The sequence below is a fragment of the Branchiostoma belcheri genome, unplaced genomic scaffold, assembly GCF_001625305.1.
Source record: "Branchiostoma belcheri isolate BF01 breed outbred unplaced genomic scaffold, Haploidv18h27 scaffold20, whole genome shotgun sequence".
Taxonomy (NCBI): Eukaryota; Metazoa; Chordata; class Leptocardii; order Amphioxiformes; family Branchiostomatidae; genus Branchiostoma; species Branchiostoma belcheri.
The window spans coordinates 12,121-33,756 of record NW_017803491.1 but is presented as its reverse complement, the minus strand read 5'-3'; the positions used below and the strand labels follow the sequence as shown (position 1 = coordinate 33,756).

General features: G+C 41.2%; 1 protein-coding gene across 1 annotated transcript in view; it reads left to right on the top strand.

Moving 5' to 3' along the window:
- Window positions 1–12,766: 12,766 nt before the first annotated feature.
- The window catches only part of LOC109469049 (alpha-N-acetylgalactosaminide alpha-2,6-sialyltransferase 2-like), a gene marked incomplete at its 3' end in the record, with an annotated part of 10,499 nt that continues 1,629 nt past the window's right edge, over window positions 12,767–21,636 (top strand). Inside the window, exons 1-7 of the mRNA XM_019767434.1 lie at window positions 12,767–12,986; window positions 13,626–13,746; window positions 15,330–15,485; window positions 17,354–17,528; window positions 17,911–18,073; window positions 18,690–18,801; window positions 19,365–19,459. Of these exons, the coding sequence (XP_019622993.1) occupies window positions 12,847–12,986; window positions 13,626–13,746; window positions 15,330–15,485; window positions 17,354–17,528; window positions 17,911–18,073; window positions 18,690–18,801; window positions 19,365–19,459 (962 nt within the window). The remainder of the gene's footprint in view (window positions 12,987–13,625; window positions 13,747–15,329; window positions 15,486–17,353; window positions 17,529–17,910; window positions 18,074–18,689; window positions 18,802–19,364; window positions 19,460–21,636) is intronic.

The window sequence follows — 21,636 nt, the reverse complement described above, 5'->3', positions numbered from 1 at the left end:
CGTGACAAGTTTCTTAAGTGTGTCTTCCGTGATTAGAGAAACGTCGGCGCCGGAGTCAATAAGAACATTTATTGAGTGATCATGGATTTGTGGTGTGAAGTGGAAACTACCACCAGCGGCGGGGGGAGGAGGGGGAAGGGTCGAATGGGGTGGGGGGTTGGTGGCTGGCTGCCGACCCGTCATGCCAGCCGTGGATCGTTTCCCGACCGCTGACGGCCTGAGGAGCGGGATAGAGCGGGCACTCTTTTTTCCAGTGGCCAATCTGCTTACAATAGTTGCAGAAGGAATTTTCTGGAGTTTGAATTGGTTCAGTGGGGGGCGAGTGGTTGGCTCGGGCCGGAGGGGGTCCGGCCGGGTGCTGCGCGGGGCGTAGGAGGGACTCGACGCGGGCCACTCGTGCAGGTATGTAATCGTATGCGATTTGCAGAGAATCGCACAGCGAGTTTCGTCGTCCTAGGGGACGAAAGTCGCAGGCTGCGAGTTTCTTCACCTGAGAGCGGGGGCCGCGCAGACTACCCTATTCGTGCGAATATCGTCGATCATACGCTGGGCCGCGCACACATACTTAGGTAACCCTTATTAGTGCTACCGGAGCTGCGCACGGCTTTTTACCTACCAACGGAGCCGGGCAGACATTTACCCAGGCCCAGCTCAGGGGGCCGAAAAATTCAAAGGAACCCTTTGTGTACGCACAACATGTCCAGCATTTTCGTTGGATCGCAAGGGAATAGAAATAAACAAAAGCTTTATAGACATATCCTTCTGGTAATCTGTGTCTAGTATTTTTTAGGTAGAATCCAAGGTCAAGACAGCAGTTTGCGCTAGGGCTGCATACCTAAACGTAACATCAGGTACAGGTACAGGTACTGGTACAGAGGTTTACAGTAGGTACAGGTCCGGACCTGTACCTGTACCTGAACAATTTGACAAATTAACACGTGTTCTTCACTTTTTCAATCATGACACAGAAACAATAATAAAGTGTTGGAGGGAAGGGAAAATGACTGACCTCTGACCTGATTTGAGTTTGTTGACCAATCACAACCCTGGATCAGCCACACTCTCGCGATGTCTCGTGAGACTGAGGATCTCAAATCAATCGACGGTGTTTACGTCTTTCCCAGTGCTAATTTTTCGTCTTTGTGGTAGGATTTACCTATCTTTAGTCATATACATGGTGTAAACTAGCTATTTCGGTATATACTCGTTACTTCATGATCCGGTATTTTGGACCTGTACCGAAACGATTTTTACGGTATTGGACCGGTACAGTGTACCGGTCCGCAGCCCTAGTTTGCGCCACCAAATTATTCACTTCCGGTAAGTTTGTAGCTCAGTAGGCAGGATAACATCCAAAGGTAAGTGATCGCAGCAGAGCGGCACATACCGGGTGAGATCATCAGGCACACAGCGCCGTGGAAAAGGTTGGTATTGCATCTAGCTACAGAGAATAAATATTTCCTACATTATTTGTTTAAGTAGTAGTCTACCAAAAACCAGAGAACGATTTGTTTGTAGGCTGTCTTATTCGTAGAATAAGCGTATAGCCAATCGGTATTGTAACATGTCGGCGTATGAACCGACAAAGAAAACATTGATTGCGCGGTGAAGTCTTCGTTCATTATGTTTCCGCTAGAAAATAATTTGATATTGCCTACTATACTTACTTACTTGTACTTGTTGAGGTCTCCTCGAGTCAGTCGTTCGAGTGGCCTGCGCACAGAACTCGTCTCTTCCTCAACAGTCCTCTCCACTCCTTCCTATCTCTTGCTAATTCCTTTAACTCTTCTAGACTGGTACTGGGCCTCCCTAAGATCAGCACAGCATCTTCCAGGACACAGTTATTCCATGACTTCCTAGGCCTTCCCCTAGAGCGTCGCCCATAGTTCGGTTTCCAGTCTAGTAGATACCTGGGCAGCCGCTCTTCAGGCATTCTTACAATGTGCCCAAACCACCTAAGCCTGTTGAAAGCTACGGTTGTGGCTATGTTCACTAACTGTGCCTGCAGCAGTACATCACTGTTCCGTACCCGGTGATACCATCTGATGCGGAGGATACGGCGCAAACAGCGTTGGTGAAACGTTTCAAGTCTCGCTATCTGCACCTGGGTAGTAGTCCAAGCTTCACTACCGTAGGTAAGTATGGTAACAACAGCAGCATTGTATATCCGAAATTTTGTCGACTGAAGGATGTTCCTGTTGTTCCAGATCTTACCAAGTAAGTTAAAAGCACCAGAAGCTTTCTGAATCCGTTTGGAAATTTCAGAGTCAATTGTCCCGTTACTGCTGATTGTACCTCCCAGGTAAGTAAAGTGAGTAACCTGCTCCACGGGATATCCATCTACCGTGATCCTGAGTGTGCTTTCTTCAGTGTAAGGTTGCTGTGTAATATGCTTGCCGACTGTCATAGCTTGCGTCTTTTTGGCGTTGGCCTTAAGTCCCGCAAGAGCACTGTTTTTGCATAACAGATCAGTTGTCTCCTGTAGACCCAGTTTCTTGTTGTCAAGTAAAGCCATGTCATCAGCATAGTCCGTATCCAAAACAGAGACCGACGGCTTGCCATGGCTATCCCGCTGCAACACTGCACCTGTACTGATTTGTTTGCTTGTCTCAGTTAAGTGTGCTGCCAGGTTTATGCAAACATTAAACACTGGGGGCCCCTGAATGTCCCCTTGTCCAGTCCCAGATGTCACATCGAACCAGTTTGATTCCTCTCCGTTCACTCTCACTGCACTGACAGTCTTGTGGAAGAAGGCCTGCAAAACCCTGATGTATTTCCCTGGCAATCCATAAAAAGCAAAGGCCTTCCAGATAAATTCACGGTTGATGCTGTCAAAAGCAGCTATGCCTTGCCTACTATGCATGATTTTAAACAGTGGTCCACTGCTTGGTAAAGCCTTTTCATCATAGCTGTCTGCTCACCAACATATAATGCGAGCAAGCAACCTGTTCGGTGGGAAAGCACTATATACCACACGCGTGGAATTTCATTCAACCTCACCAAACAATAAAACACATTTGCCTAACAATAAAGTACTTGGCGTTGTCCACCAGATGTCCTAAGAAAACAACAGGGCTATTTCATAAGGTGTGGATGAGAAACTTGATGACGACCAACAATATGATCATAGAAATGGTGAAATACGGTGACTTCTACTAGCCGATCATTGATCGCTTACCTGTTGCAAATTATTTGGTCTGGCTTGATTCGTATCAGCTTAATTCTTACCTTTGTTGTGTTCAGACGTGCTCTTTCGAAGTTTTCTACCGTCATTAATTTGTCGAAATCCGAAACGTAGTTAGGGTACCATCCTGCTTAGTACACAACACTTTACGTCCGCTCCCACAGTCGCACCGCTCACACACAAATTTAAGGGAAAAACAACAACGATACAGTCCTTCTCAGGACTAAGTGGTCTAACCTGGCCCCAACAATTAGTCCCAAAGTCGTTGTCAATTACGACCCGCGGGCGCGCACACGCCAAGACAATAATTTATTCAATTTGGAAACTTTCTTGTAGCTCTGTATCATACATATAATGAGTAAAGTCGGGGTAGTTGTAAAAATAATAATGAATATATAAGTTATTATATCATAGTATTCTTCTGCAATATACATATTCTATGAGATGGCTCCAACACGCCGCAGGAGTGAGTTTGGCAGGAAACGTGATGCATTCTGGGGCGTTCCTTCAGAGGACAATGACCCCTTGGATGCGTGCGTCAACCCAAACAGGCTCGGCGTCTTTTAGATTTCTACAAATTGTAAGCCACCAACAAATTATCAAAAGAAGGCTAAATTCTTCAACATATAAATTTGGATAGACTTTAAGGTCATATAAATTATCCTTCTAAATTTTACGATCAATCTGAACAAATAAATTGGAACGGTGTACTAGAACGCAGCTTGTGAACGTGTCTACCAAAAATACAGAAAACATACACAAGACATTGTCACAACCTACCTGTTCTCGGTGGAAGAACTTGATACCCACGGTAAGCCTCTGAGTGCTATCGATGGGTTCTTCGGCACATGTACCGGCAACATGTGGATGGTGGACCGATCGGCTGGCCATGCTACATCGTGTTTCATTTTCCCACATCACACATACCAAAGATATAGAAAATGTCTTTATTTGAACAGGAACGTTTATCAGCCTGTTTTATTTGCAGTATATTATAGTCTTGATAGATTCCGGGCACCCTGTGAGGCCGGCTCCCTTGCTGGCTCGTAGGCGTCTTTAATATTTGGGCGCCATTTTGTTTACTTTGTTTAGAATATTTGCCCAGACGCTTTTTATGTCTTACACCATGGAATTTCCCTGCGTTGATTAACAACGTAAGACCAGTGATGCCATGTATGAATATTTTCCACACACTACTTCAAGTTCATGTCTTTAACATTGTTTAAATGTTGATTTTCTTTGTTGTTTGTGAAACGCAAATTATGAGGAGCGAGTAAGCCGCGACTCCAGCGAATTTGTACGCCAGGTAGCATATTGTCCAAAAACGTCTGTTTTTGTCTAATTTCTTTTACACAATAGAAATGTGAATACCAACGCAGGGCACATGGATAAAATCTATTCTACCTTAGCCCCATTTTTGTTGTGTTGTCTATTTGTTGGCGTCACGTATACATGGGCGCCATCTTGTTTTTTTTTACGATATGCGTAGATCGAAGTTACAGATGAGGTTTATTTTGAGGTTTAACCGCTAATTTCCCTATATAAATGATAGTATGTCATTCTCCATAGCTATCACTGAGTATATTTGCAGTTTATTTGGAATTATCCAGGTGCATGTAGTGCTGGCGCTTTCTCTGAATTCCATGTTCCCAGTTTCTGTAAATCGAATGAATTTTCTGTAAAACCCTGCAGAGAAAGAAGAACATTGAGTTAAACTGTATCAATTTGCGATCTTTTTCTAATCTATAGCTGATCATGAACACTATACAGCTGATCTATATTTACAAATCTAGTTCAGCTGATGGAATGCAAGTGAACGTCGTTAAATGTCTGCCGAAGTTCCGGTAGAGAGCCGTGCGCGGCCCCGGGTAAGTCTGGAAAGCTTCGCACACACCATACGTGTGCGCGGCCCAGCGTAAGATCGACGATATTCGCACGAATAGGGTAGTCTGCGCGCCCCCGCTCTCAGGTGAAGAAACTCGCAGCCTGCGACTTTCGTCCCCTAGGACGACGAAACTCGCTGTGCGATTCTCTGCAAATCGCATACGATTACATAGCTCACTCGTGGGCGTCCTGGAGCCGGCGAATGTCGCGACGATGCTCGGCCAACACGGCAGCTAAGTCTACCGCGCTCGGGGAGAGGGCGGGCTCGCTGACCTGGCGAACTTGGCCGGTTGGAGGATGAGAAGTGACGGTGGAAGGGTAAGAAGTAGTGGGGGGAGGATAGGTGGTGGTGGGGGGAGAGTAGGTAGTAGTCTTTTCAATGTCCTCCGGGTACTGGAGGCGCGGAGACACGCCTCGTGGAGAGTTTTTGGATCAAACAGCCGGAGTTCCCAGGCCATGCGTCTATTTTTTCTAGAAAGGCATGAAGACTAATGTCGTCTCTTGTGACCTGGTCTGCCTGTGGGTGGACCTTCGCCATGAGGCGTCTGATCCGAACCTCCAGTGCCTGGGGAGTCTCGCCGGGGTAACGGGTGAGTGCGAAAAGGTCCGCGCGATAGTGAGAGGGGTCCCAGACCGTCTAAACTCAGTGATTGACCTGTTACATGTGTATCAGGCCAGAAAATGATCATAGCTTGTACCAACGTTATGTATTGTTAGAATGTGTGAAATTAGAACAATTGAGGATCAGGAGAAGTGCGCATATGAATAGAACAGGGGGCAAACAGCAAGGTAAACATTCCTAGAGCCGGCCCACAAAAGTGTCAACCAATCATGGACGGTTGCCAACGGTGACAAGTGTGATTAACATCTTATTCTCATTAATATTAATTAGCTACGTGTGGGGATTTTTTAGGCCGTTTTAGACCACCGTGTATGGTGTTACCTTTAAAAATGGAAGAAAAGTATGGTTTTATCAATCCAAATGGGTTATAATAATAGCCACTCCGTATTTGCTAAACGTTATCTGACCTAATGGTCATCAGTTCGCCTCAGCTCTTTTTTTAAAAGACAGTTGAAAAAAACATATTTATCTTAAATGAAAGATGACGCAGTCTAACATAATCGTATCTCATCATTTGTTATCGTGAACAGGCCACTGTCTTTTATTCTAAGTCATGTCTATTTGAGCTGTATGGACGATGTGGTGTGTGTCGGGGAGCACCTGTGCTTATTTTCGGATTATATGACGTACTAGTGTTTCCGGGTGCACATGGGTTTTTTTCCGGGTGCCTTTAACGTCTGCCAAAACTGCATGGTATTAGTGTGTACTAATAGTTCTGGTTGCCCCTAACATTCATTGGCCAATCCATTGGTTTACTGTATTGTTTGTAAACTTGTTTCTTTTGATGAAATGATTTATTGTAATGTGATTGTTAGGTTAGATGGTTGCGAAGATCTTTAATAAGTTAGTATGACTAATGTTTTGTAAATTTTTCTACTAGTACGTACGTAAAATTGAAATCAAGCAGGGGCATATAACAAGTAGGGCCAATGGGTTATTTCATTTGTCGTGGAATGAGTTCATAAAAAAAGGTTTAGCTATTTTACATATTCACGACACCACGTAGCTTTATGGTACATCAAGTGCCGTACCATTATTGCAGACCCGTGAACACTTCAACTACGAATTCATTATTTCAAACCTGACTAAATACAAAAATGAACTGGATGACTTCATCTGCCATGCATGGTGTTTTACAAAGATTCCACTATCGATAGCTCTCCTGTATAGTTTGAGACGAATCAATTCTCACCTGTAGCTCGTCTGCCACTACAAGGGTTACCAAAACATAGAAACGATCCTATTTACTGAATGCCTCATTCTGTACCAGGAAGTCAAATTCATGTACAGGGGATCTTCTGGGTTGGTCTTTCAATTAAGGGTTAAGCGACGGTCACAACTCGCCGTACGTGCTTCTGCGTGCTGTCTACGTGCAAAAATGTGAGCAAACGTAGGGCATCCGTGCGTGGTGAGTACCACCTCCGTACGGAATCCTACGGATTCGAGAGCACGCAGACACGCCGTAGAACTTTAAGTGCATGTAATACTTTTTCTACGTGCGGTCTGCGGATTTACCACCCGTGCGTGCGAGTACGTTCGACGCGCGTGCCCCGTACAGCCTATGAGCGTGCAACGTACGGACTCCGTGAGTCTAACTTCACTATTCTCACGTGCAATTGCTGTACGGACAGCGCACGAAGCACGTGCGTGCCACGCACGGTGCTTGCGTCATCCGTGCTTACTCCTCACTTCCCAGTTGACCTGCTCAATGACCACGCAGAACACACGTGCACCATACCAGGTGCTCCGCACGTGCAACGCACGTGCAACGCACCTGATTTCTACAGTATATAAAGACGACTTGACCGGCGACTGCCAACTCGTCTCGAAGATGCCCAGGAAGGCTCAGAAGAAGACTACCAGACAAGACCCAAAGAAACGGGCCGCGGAAGACACCAGGGCGGCTAGTGATGATGAAGTTAACAGGAGGTGCGAGTGAGTAAGGAAACCGTGCGTACGCCGCACGTGTAGGTACGGCCTGTACGCGGCAACGTAGCAATCGCACAGAGATCGTGCGTTGTAAGCACGTACAACTCACTTACCACTTGCGCAACGTACGATGCACGCAACCGCTGACGGCCAGGCGTGTCGTGCAGACCACGTACGTACAACTTGCGCAACCGTGCGAGTGACGTACTCCCTCGGCCGGCCACCCTACGTTTGCAGAAAAAACGTAGCAGACGTAGCCACGACAAAAACGTACGGACAAAAAGCACGCACGGCGTGTACGGGGCACGCGCGTCGAACGTACTCGCACGCACGGGTGATAAATCCGCAGACCGCACGTAGAAAAAGTATTACATGCACTTAAAGTTCTACGGCGTGTCTGCGTGCTCCCAAATCCGTAGGATTCCGTACGGAGGTGGTACTCACCACGCACGGATGCCCTACGATTGCCCACGTTTTTGCACGTAGACAGCACGCAGAAGCACGTACGGCGGGTTGTGACCGTCGCTTAAATTTGCCTCAATCAGTTCTTCTATGACAAATTCTGACACAGCATTGTCTATGTATTGTATGCACTTAAGTGTGATCTTTTTACCTGTTCTATCGGGGTTCATATAAGTTCACCGGAACTTCGGAACACAACAAGTATTCCATTTGTGGTTATTTTGGGGCAAAGGAATTGAGCAAGCTTCCATTTGAAGTCATCTGAGGTCATTTGGATGTTTCAATACAGAAATGTACTTACTAGTGGGGGTGGCGCGAAATATGTTTTCTTTTCTTTCGCTCAAAATTCATATGTATTGACATGATCTTTATTTTGCTTTGCACTGCTTTAAGAATTGGTTGATGACAAGACGGTAAACATTTCTATTCAACAAGTAAACGTGCTACAAATGTCAGCAAAAAGAGTCCACTAACCTGCATAATGGTTTGCTCCATGTTGTGCATTATTCTGCAACGAAGCACACTTGTGAGAATAATGCTGATTCCCATGTTCTCAAGCTCCATCTTCTTGAGTAAAAAATACGGTTTCGATGCCATGCTTGAGTTGTCGCCACTGATGTCATCATCATGATCACAGGTAGCTGGATCATGTCTGCGTGAAAGAAAAACAAATTCAATTGTACCGGATATCATATACACACTGTAGCTAGGAGTCAGGTTTGGCAATTGATACAGAGGAATTAAGATGACATTGTCAACTCCGTTGCTGGTATCAGAAAATCACAAAAAGAGAAAAGGAGAGAAAATATTAATTATAAAAAAGACAGGAGTGGAATGGAAGCAATTGCGAGGTACTAGGTAGATATGCCGCCCTGGGTGGTTAACTCCTGTGGACAGTTTAGTTGCCCCGACGGCAGGACAGACTGCTATGGGACCGGTGAGGTGAGGTGAGGAGAGGTAGATATGATAACTAATAAGTGTGGCATTAGTATAAGCCATATTAAAATGTAGGTGGTCTTAACTTTTCCTAGAATATTGTTGGCAACAATTCTATATCATTGGAATAATATAATAATTTTTTGTTTTGCCATGGCAACGGATTTCTGACAGGCATTTTTTGCTAAATTTAGTAATTTTAGTTTCAACAATAGAATTTTATGGATTTTATGTCAAGTTACACATGGTTTCTGATATCAATAACATCCCAGATAATTTTATGTAAATTTTATAATGAAAAATGCATAATTTATGCTAATTTGATGACGTCATTGGCCAAAATCCAAGATGGCGGACAATATCATAAAAACAGGTTTATACGGGTTATTTTCCTTAAAATTTCATCAATACTTCCATTTCCTTTTACAAAAGAGGTTCGTTTGAACGTCTTTAGTCTGTTAACAATGTAATTTAGGCTTTATCCTGAAAAAAAAACTATTTTTGAAAATTCAACATTGATGATCCAAAATGGCGGATAGCTCAAATATGCATGACGTCACCGGTGTTGCTATGGGCAACATAAGACTTAGTACACCCTAATATTCTGTCATAAACACTTTTGGTAAAGTTATGTTTTTCCTTTAGTTTACTTTCAGGGCATAACCTATCTAGACGGTTTGGGCCAATAAAATCACATTAATGACGTCATAATGACGTCATATTACGTCATAACGATATAAAAATTGTAGGTATGATGCATTTTTACTAGTACACCATTCTCTAAAAACTTGGTGGTCATACGACATACCGTTCTTGAGTTCCCACCAAGCCAAAAAAAGCCCGGTCTAGATAGGGTTAAGCGTGGTACACTATGAACATTTTTAATAACTAGTACATGTACTTGGCCTTGGTTAACATTTTCATTTAGTCACAAAGTGAACAATGCTGCAAAATTCAATGCTGCAAAATTAAAACCTAGCCATAAACAGTATATTAACGAAAAAGTCGAAAATAATTTCATTGTCTTGGTTAAACAAGTATACTTAGGAGATTTTTCACAATATGGCAATACTAACAGAAGAATATAAACTCTAGGGGCGTTTCATATAAACTAAGTATAGTCTGGCAGACAGAATCGTATGATTCCAGTATCACTACGGTGCCGGAAGCAGTGCCCTCCCGCCCAGGCCCTGGTCGGGGGTACTAGTATTCTACGGGGTCGGTTTCACCGACAGGGTTCACGACAGGGTGGCATGCAACAGTTTAGAAAGGTCAGCTGGAAAGCATCTGAGCATGTCAACACCACTAAAGTCACAAATCTCTGTACGAGTAAATTGTTGTTTTCTAGCACGGCCAACTTCAAGTGCAATTTCTAGCTTGTGACAGGATATACATGTATTATAATTAGCTAAAAGCGGTCGAATGACTACCCAACATATAGGAAGGTGTACCAAAGGTTAATGGGTCTTCAGAATTCAGATATTTTTACACTTTCGACTCGGTTGAAAACAGTGAGTTGCTTACAATTTTTGTTAATGATAGGGTCTATAAACTAAAGAAGGCAGTAGAGCAATAAACATATACGAATATACACAAAACATTTAAGGATATAGAGATTCTGGCACTTTTGTAAGATACCTTTTGCTACCTTATAAGGGCAAATAGTTACATGGACAAATCGGTACAAAGTAACCTACAAGTGATCGTTCTGAAACACATTAGCCTAACATGTGTTACAGCATTTGTGTGCACACATTTAAGTTACCCAACAAAGTAATAGTAGCATACTAACCTGATTCTGTCGGGGGGAAGGTTTCCTCAGAAGCCAAGGGAATGGTCCTCTTTTCAAGAATATTCGATAATCGCACCGGAGAACACGTCTGTTCCATCACACAGCTACAGCCGGACTGGCTCACACTTGGTGAGAAAGAGACTACAAAGGATGGAAGCTCCGCCCCCTAGTAATTTTTTCCCAGATTCCATCCTATTGTTCTATCTTAGAATAACAGTAACTTCAACTGGTGATATCCATTACCTCCAAGTAATGTACACCGGGCGCCCAACCATCCAGGTGTTCAGCGTGATTAATTACTGTTATATGTCATCCCCACACCAACCAGAGAGCACAACCTCAAGCAAAGGTCAATGACCGCTTGAACAGGGATCTGACATTCCCTGCCCAAGAACATAAGCCGGTCGGGAGTGGGTTTATTCAAACAGATCACACATAGAGAAGAAATTATCTGTCCTTTTGGAACTCACGGTAGGTCAAAGAAGTCCTAGGAGTAACTTAATTGACATCAGATTAAACGTATAAAGTCCAGTCTCTGACTCTGATGGAGGATAGAGTGAAGTGGAAAGTGTCTTTTTAAGTTTGGTTCGAACGGGAACTTCACCAAAGTAAAGTAAGTAAGTAAGTAAGTATGTATGTCATTATATCACCGGGGAAGAATGGCTGATTTCTCCTATACATGTATTTGGTACATGCATATAGCCCCACACCTCCTCCATGCATCCTCTAAATTCCACTACAGGCATGAGTTTAAAAAATAATAATCTGTTTTTCCTATAATTGTAATGTAGACTGTTTTAAATTCTGTTTTCTTTAGCCAAGGTGGCCCTGAAAAAGTGTAAAAAGTTTGTAACTATAACAATGATAATACTTTTGTTTAAATCCCTTACACTGCATATTTTTTTCTTGTATAGCCTGCGCACATACAAACGTCAACCACTAGCTTAACCCTTCCGCGGAAAGATGTTTCCTTTCCCTAGGCAATAAATTTAAAAAAAACGTTGCCGACCCAGTTAGCCCAGCAAAGCCGGGAAAATTGAGTTGATGACCCCCTTTTTTGTCCCGCCGGTTATATCGTTTCGGGCTCGATCACCGTTCCCTGCGAGCGGACTGCCATGGAAGCAACTGGACATGATCTTGGAAACGGTCAGACGTTTCAGCTAGTATCCACTAGCTTTCGTCAGTGACTGACAGACCAGAGGAGAAATGCAGGTTTTTAAGCACAAACTATTGATTGATATTCAAATAAAGTGAAGACAATTTTTGGAATGTCAAAAAGGGAACAAAAGTCAGACAAGTCATGACAACATGAAAGTTGTTTATTACATCGGATCGGACGCTCCACCTACAATTCATCATCAACAAGAATTCGGAGATCTCATACCTCCATGAAATATATGAGATTTTGTATATACGTTTTTACACAGTAAACCGCAGTACAGGACAAAATAACACAGGTTTTTGTTTTCAAACACACCGCTTTTCTGCTAATACAGTAGCACTTTTGGCCTGATATAGGTCAGGCTTGTTATAGATCTGGTCAACTCAGGGGTCAACTGTACATGTAGCCTATTCCAGAGGGAGAACCGTTTTAATCAAACCGCGCTGCCTGCACATCTGTTTTCCCTGCTTTGCAAAAAGATACAAAAACCGGAAGTTCTGCTGCAGTATCAAGGTCAGCCATCAGGAGGCCCATATTTAACCTTGACCTTTGGCTTCTTAAGACCTACCAGCATACCAAATATCATCACAATCCATAAAGGTGTTCTGAAGTTATGCTGACTACAAATGTGCGGAAACACACACACACACACACACGCGCGCGCGCGCGCGCGCCAAAAACAATACCTCTATTTTTCATGGAGGTAAATATTACCCAATCCAACGTTTGCCTTGAGAGCAGGATGAAACAAATCAATATACACGATATATCGTGACTTCAACATCCGTTAACACTGAACATATCCACGTGGCCATGCCACATGCATAATTCTGTCCCTGAGTCATAATTTGTCTTCATTGTAAAAGTTAGTTACAATGTCTCGTAAACAGTTGTGTTGTAGTTTGCAAGCCCTTTTTCTACAGATTCTTGGCTTGGCATATTTGATGTTTCTCTCTCAGATGACCCGCAGTGACTGGTTCAGGCCCGTTTTGAAAACGTCGACGAGCATAGAAAGGTAAGAATTTCTGACTTTGTACCCCCTTTTTTGGTTAGAGTGAAAATTACAGAACATTCTTCTCGGTACGCATCAAGATCTATTAACGATTATGAAATAGAAGGAGGGGGGGTACTTAAAGGCCTGAATCGCACGTTCACGCCCATTGCAATATAACACGTATTCTACTCATATATGATAAATACAGAACACGTATTCTACTAAAACGTAATCCAACAGACTTGTATATATATGTTGATCGTAACTTTAGCCTAGCAGATGTGGTCAATGTTATAGCTTTTACTTGATATATACAATAGGATACTCTGCAAACAGTGCCATGTGTACAGTATGCAACTACATTTGTACAGTAAAATACACATAAACATTGATAAAGCAATATGGTCTAACATCCTGGTACCTGCGTGACGAACAATTTATTTTTGGGAAAAAGGAAGACTCATGTTTTCTATAACCTATGCTATGTGTATTGCCTGAGTAGGAGCAAGTCCAAGCTATCATGACATGTATAATAGCTGACTATCATCTAATTTATATGAAAAAGGTAACTGATACCTGATATACCATCAGATTGAAGTTAGGCACAATATGGCAACATAATATACGTTATGTGGTTTGAATCACCCTAATTATTTTCAGAGATATGAGTTGGTTGTTCCTGTACGCTAGGCCAAATGAACCAACAGAGATTTCGCCGAAACATAAATCAACAGTCGTGTCATTTTCAAACAACCCAAACGATCTCGATCAAGAAAAGCAGGTGGGCAGTTTGATATATTATGATATCGACATACTGTTTATGGTACCGTAGAGAACACAACATAGCTTGTCTAAATATGGTTTAAAAGAGACAGTGCGCAGTTTGCCTACCGACCTGTCTTCGCAGTTAATAATACTCGGTGTGGCAGTAAGATCGCTAGCGATGGATTCCAGACAGCATTACCCTATTCTGGCAAAAACTGTCTGATTTTTAACCGCCTTTTGAACCTTTGCCATGGATATTAGCTAGGGGCTGTCCACGTTAAAAAAAACATGTTAGTGCCTGATTTTTTTGTCGTCTAATAAACTACGTACTACCATGAGATGTTTTACCGAAGTGAAAAAAGTCACATCATACATTCCCATGGTATTAGATTCTTCGAGCCGTTACGCTTCAGGGATGAGCCTGAGAAATTGTGTTAAAATTAAGGTCTTTCACGTTTATGGCTCCCGTGCTCTAAAATTAATATTAAAACTAAAGGCCTGATTTTTACGCCTAGGTCATGCGCCCAAAATTAAGAACCTCACGCACACTTTTGCAATCGACATACGCCACTCTGTAATTATGTAAAATAAATGTTTTTTTTCATTTTTTGACAAAAATTGCAAATCTTCGGCAAATTGTGCATTAATATCGCAAGCGAATGACCAGAAATCTAGTACAATGGTTTCGAAGGCAAATGCCAACAGATATTTCTTAAATTAATTCACACACACACACACACACACACACACACACACACACACACACACACACACACAAACACACACACACAAACACACACACACACACACACTCACATACCTTCAAAATGGTTATTTTGACTGCAATTCTTGTTATAAAGATCAATTGAGTTTATTCAATTTTCCGCCATACACGACTATGTTACTAGAATAATTCAATTTATTATAATTCAGAATTGGCATGAAATCTTACCCGCGTTTGTACATTCCATACTGAAGTTTGTACTTTAGTAAAAATTATATCGACATCACCTCTGATATTCAGTCGCGCTTCTGTCGACCTTCTTGAGGAGTAAAGTGGTTCAATTACTCTGAGTAACTTGAGAGACACCAGGCGATTCAAACACTTGTGTCTCAGGCCATGTGCTTCGAGTGAATAAATCAACGTACTCCTCAAAAAGGTGGACAGACGTGCGACTTAATATTCGACCGTAGGATTTTGTTTCTATTTTAAGAAATTACACTGTATATTTTGGGTGTGAGAAACAACATGGATCTTGGTATAGTCATGCCATTCGCAGAAAAAAGTTCGGGTAGGTTATACTTGTAAAATCCCTTAATTACATTAGGGCCTAAGTGAGAAAATTTGATTTCAGAGTGGGATGATAGTAAATTTTAAATTTTTCATTGCAATTACCGCTTGTCAACTCCTCCAAAATTCCTGTACTGATGCACAAATATCTGATAACATGGGGTCTCAAGATTTTATTTTCATTTTTCCGTCGTGGGATTGTTCGTAAAATTTTCGTAGGCGGTGACTCATTATCATTACAACAAAAAGAGCTGCAAAACAAAGCTCAGAACTACTTTATGCAGCTTCTACCGTTTTCTGTACAACAGGTTATTAACATTGTGTCAGAAACAGAAGAAAACAAATATGGAAATATATCAGTGAAGTTGCCGAAAAACATCCTAAGGAACTTGATACCACCTCGCTTTGAAAGGATCTATCTCCAAGACGTGCCTTACACCAAAGACGAACATCACGTGCAATCAGTAAGTGCATATCGGTACATTCTGTAGCAGCTAAAACACCCTTGTAGTGAAGAGTAAACACATGGCCACTACTGCTTACGGCTATTCTAGGATTAGGGTGTACCAATCGCATCCTGCACTGTCATATCATTCTCACAAAATATACATTGCATTAAGTGTTCTCCAGATAATCATGAAGCTTTTTTGGCACATAGGAGTTAACAACATTACGCTAGGGCCAACTTTATGCCCAATTGCCAATTTACGTTATACTGTTGCAATAATGTTGCATATTTGGTAATTCTGACCAAAAATCAAATCAACAATTGAGCAATAAGTTAAGACTTTAAGTTAATTGTTTTTAAAATATGTTTTGCTGAAAACAAGATGATTCTAGAGTATGTATTGCTCGTTATCAAAAATGCATTCTTTAATACTTTCACGGTGGTCTTGTTACTATGCAAAAATCCCAGTTGCTATGTGAATAGGCCCCGCCCACTATGTGTCTGACCGGCATGCCTCCATAACACCTAGCAGCGGGCCCGAATATTTCTAAAATTTGTTATATTTGCAAACAACAAGATCACTTTTAAAGTACGAGTCAGGGTTTATTTTATATTTTGCAGAAAATGGTATAAGGGCGGCTTTTTTAGTAACATGTAGTCTAAGTCTCATCGAGGATTTTGGCTTATCAGCGTTCTTCGAATTCTTGCCCGATCTTGGCCGGTCAAGGGTAACCTAGTGGCCGCCGCTATCTGAGTAATTTTACGTTTTGGTTGCAACTGAATTACACAGAGAGTTAGAAACGATGTTGTTCTGTGTGTGTGTACCAGGCCAGAAATTGATCATACCTTGTACCCACGCTACGTATTGCTAGAATGTGTGAAATTAGAACAGTTGAGGATCAGCAGAAGTGCGCATATGAATAGAACAGGGGGCAAACAGCTAAGGTAAACATTCCTAGAGCCGGCCCACAAAAGTGTCAACCAATCATGGACAGTTGCCAATGGTCACAAGTGCAATTGACATCTTATTTTCATTAATATTAATTAGTTACGAGTGGGGATTTTTGAGGCCGTTTTTGACCACTGTGTTTATGGCAAAATATCCCCTTGTACCGCTGGCGCTTAAAAAGCCACTTTGATACTAGTTGTAAATAAACAAAATGACAGTCATAAATTACCATGTTGCAGTGTCCGTAAAGATGTGTAGTGCCCGTAGAGATCCTATACCATATAATCAAGATATGCAAGTGTAATAACATTTTTAACGATGTTGTAAACTTCAAAGGAATGTGTACCCTCTCTTTAGTTCTGTAATGTTATTTCACATTTGAAACAAATCATTGCAGGATACAAGACGTTTTGTTGTTATATGCCAAATGGGCTGCAGTGTTCTGTAGTGTCCGCACAGTGCCATTGTAAAGTGATGCACTAAATTTTGAAGGAGTTCAACTATTCAACGCTATCCAAAATTTAAAAAAAAAAATCCTACATCGTATTACTTGTACTACAAGTATCTGTCCTGAAAGTGGAACATTTTGGAACTTAAAAAATAGGCTCAAGTGCAACACCAAGGTACGCCAGGATCTTGGAATAGCCGGTAGTCCATAATAGCCATTAATTTGTGTTTATACCTCGGTGGGGCAGTAAAGAGTGGCTCAATGTAAAGAGTGGCTCTGTGTTGTAAAGGTGCGGTATTGTGAACTTATTTATGTAAATAGTTCAACACGTTTTTATAGTATCACGGAAATACAGGATGTTGTTAAATAGGTATAATATACTAAATGCTAATAACACAATCAAGCATCATTCTTTTAACTTTTTTGATAGATAGCAGCTCAAAACAAACTTAAAACAAATTGAGCGGTTAACCTATCTTTCCGATAGGTTTGTCCTGATAGTCTCCGCCGGAAAGTTAGCTCGTCCGCTTGGTTTAAGAATCGATTCGTGGAAGACATCAAAATCTTCATGGATCAAGAGGATCTGGAAGAGTCTTACTGGAAATCCCATCTCAGTGCATATTTCACTCTTCCTTTCGGGTACAAGACAAGTGACAAAAAAGGTCAGATATAAAACTTTGAGATAAAACACGCAATCCACGTACTATCCTATATATTCGTCACGTCTGTAGAATTTTCCTTACCAGGTACATATGCTGCAAAATATTTATCAAAACACACTCTAATTCATGTAATGTTAATTTACCACTAAAATAAGCCAACTTTATTGGTTCACCAGCTCGGGCCTTGAATTGTCAAGCATTGCTTTTGTAACGAATCACGCAGCACATCTAGGTTCAGCATGGTCAAAAATCGACAATCACATATTACTAGTAACTGTATATTAAGAGTATTTCAGCAAGTTTATTTTTGGGGGGGTCTGTAATATATCAAGAGCAAACTTGTATTGTTAACTAGAAGAACACAATCAATGTTCTCCTTTAGCTGCCGAGCGTCTGATCGGCATGTTAGACAACCCGGATGTGTTCGGTTTCCATGGCGCCCGTGAGAGGAAGCCGTGTGTCCGGTGTGCAGTGGTGGGGACAGGAGGGGTTTTGTTAGGGTCAATGAAGGGAGAGGAAATAGACGCGCACGACTATGTCTTCAGGTAAACATTTACGGATAAGATTCATAGATATGTCCGTGTTTGCATGTAATCTTTGGACCACAAGAATCAGCAACCATCATAACTGTGTCTGTATTTGTTTGCGAGTATGTAAATGTGTATGTTTATGTGCTTGTGTGTGAATGTGGGTTTGCGTGTATGTGATTGTGCGAAAATGCATATATTTGTATATATATGTGTGTGTGTGTGTTTATGTGTGCGAGGTTGAAAATAAAAATGTGTCTAATAAATACTTGTTTGTGTGTATATGCGCTTGTGTGTATATGTGTATGTTTGTTAGTGTGTGTGTATAAATCTCTGTGTGTGTGTATGTTTGCGTTTGTGCCAATGAATATATGCATGTGTGTGTATTATATATTCATATAGTAGATAAATGTAGATAAATGTCATGTGCATTACTTAACAACACTTAGGAGACGAAACTTCTTTAAATGAAACCATAAAGTACGAGGTAAGACAGTTTTTTGCAATTACTTCATGTGCTTTTCAATTTGTTTAGCAATATCAAGAGCAATAGTTACATCATGCGCATAATCACCTCCGTGTCAATACACAACAACATCAATGCAACATGCAGACATTTCAATTTTTCTTCTAGATTGAACCATGCTATCATGCAAGAGCCATTTACTAGAGATGTAGGCAAAAAGCTGTCCTTCTATATTTCCTTTCCGGAGTCACATCATAAGCACCAGATGATCTCCAGTTCGGTTAGTTTCACACTTTATCCCGTTGACTTTGCTTAGTTGCTACAGTCGTATTGAAGTGGAACAAATCCCTTCAGTCCGGTATGGAACGCAACTTATGAATAATGAATTAAAAACCTTTATTGTACATTTATGCCATTGCAAGCCAAGTGAAGTTCATTGTGATAACGTTCTATGGACTGTAACAGTGATGTAAGCCTGGTATCTTACTAGTAAGCTATAGTATACTAATGTGTACACGTTCAAATTATTCTCGTTTCTTAAGTCTGTTATACAAATGCAGTTTATAATGCATTGGTTGAATATCAGGAACATACGTTACTTTCTTTGCCATTTTCAAACAAAAAAACAAGGAAATATATTCTGTTTACAATTAAAGGTATATTATTATGTAAGGTACGTTCCATGGTAAATGTCACTTATCTTACGGGATATTAATGTACAAAACGTATTTACCATGTTATTAAAAACAAGACACTTGCACCGGTTGAAATAACTCGTTGTTATAAGCTATAATTTATTGAGATTTGGAATCAGTAAAAAAGTATTTTCTCCCGTATTTTCAGCATGCATTGCATATCTTCATTCCTTTCAAGACGACAGACTTGGATTTTTTCACTAGATGGTTGCACAATAGGACCATTCTGGGGTGTGGCCCTACGTAAGTTAGCACAGTATTAACTTACTACGTTACGCTAAACCCAATTGTAAGTTGTTTTTTTTTTAATTATTATTTTGGCAAGTATTTACTGTACAGTAATTTTTGTGTATTTTTTAAATTCTACCCGTTACCCCTAGACCAGCTCGGGACTCCCGCGGGGCCACGTTCTGTAACCCGATACCTCCCTAGTAATGCGACTTTTAGTCCAGCAGCCGACCGCCGTAATATCCTCACTTTCCAAAGCTTAAAGTCAAACAACCCAAACAAATAGTATGAAAAAATTGGGACGTTATGTCGTCCATGGCTTGCTCAAAAACAATTTACACAATTTATTTACGTTCTAGAATGTAGATTAATTACCTCCATGAAATGTGTCATGGAGGTTATATTTTCAGTTGCGTTTATCTGTCCGTCTGTCCGTCTGTCTGTTGGTCAACAAGATAATTCAAGAACGCCTGGATGGATTGGTTTCATACTTAGTGTGTTGGTAGGGTGTGACGAAAACTGGAAATGATGAGATTTTGGTCCCCCTAGTGGCTTCCATTGGTACTGCAGCGCAACTTCCGCGATCTGGACATGCTAGGGTCATAAAATTTTGATGGAAGGTAGCTCTCGTGCTTGGGAAGAAGTCATATGAGTTTGGGCCCCCTAGCGGCTTGTTCTGGAACTGCAGGGCACTTTCTGGCGAAATGTTTAAAAGCAAATAAGTCCAGACAGGAACAACATATGTAGAGAGAGAGAGATGTACATAATTAAATGCAAATTATGCAAATGAGGGCTTTATTTGCATTTTTAATGAGGAAACTCTATAATGACAGTGTTTTACATTATGCTACTTAGTATACATGTAATGTATGTAACCTATGGCGGGCGGTACTTCAACAGATACTAATTATGCAAATGATTACCTAATTTGCATAATTAATGCGAAAATTCTATGATTTCGTAATAGTGAATGATGAGAATGTCTTCATTATTTTTGGAGTGTAGGTAGCTGAGAGAGAGATGTACATAATGAAATCAAAATATGCAAATGAGGACTTTGCATAAATAATGAGGAAATTCTATAATTACAGTGTTTTACATTATACTACTTACATACATGTAATGTATGTAACCTATGGCAGGCGGAACTTCAACAGATGTACATAATTAAATACAAATTATGCAAATGAGGACTTTATTTGCATAATTAATGAGGAAATGCTATAATTACAGTGTTTTACATTATACTACTTACATACATCTGATGTATGTAACCAATGGCAGGCGGAACTTCAACAGATACTAATTATGCAAATGATGATCTAATTTGCATAATTAATGCGAACATTCTATGATTTTGTAATGGTGAATGATGAGAATGTCATACTTGGGACATTTGTAAGTTAATCAAAAGTTAACATACATCACGATGCATATATCATGTTAATGCAGAGGTCATTTGCACAATTAAAGAAGAAATTTACATTTACATATCAAGATCATATTTCATTGAGGTATGAGGTCTCGGAATTCTTGTTAATTTTATATTTGTATTAAAGTTGTTTTTTTCTTCTCCTTAAATTCCTTAAATTAGCTTTTATTTTTTAGTCTATTACCAGATAAGCCAAATATAACTAGAAAGGCCGACATTCGCTTTGGAGCAAATTCAGCATGGCTTCACCACATTTTACGACATCTCCCGCAGAACGTACCGCACTCTCCCGCAGAACGTACCGCACTCTCCCGCAGAACGTACCACACTCTCCCACAGAACGTACCGCACTCTCCCACAGAACGTACCGCACTCTCCCACAGAACGGACCGCACTCTCCCGCAGAACGTACCACACTTTTCCGCAGAGCGTCCTGCACTCTCCCGCAGAACGTCCCTCGAAAATCAATGCGTATTTCGTGGCCTGTGCTGTACCTACCAAACACTTCAGTTCATACTGTCAATATGGAATGGCTTTGAACAGGTGTTAATTAAGTTAATCGAATCAAATCCAACAGCCAATTAGGAAGAGGAATAGAGGAATGCTGCATGCCTATTGGTTGCTTGCTCTACATACCATCCTGATGACTCATGCCGAACTAGAAAGGCCGAAATCTGCTTTGGAGAAGATGTTGCATGACTTCACCAAGTTTCACAACATTGCAGGGAAAGAAGGAGAAATACAAGGGAAAACAATGCCT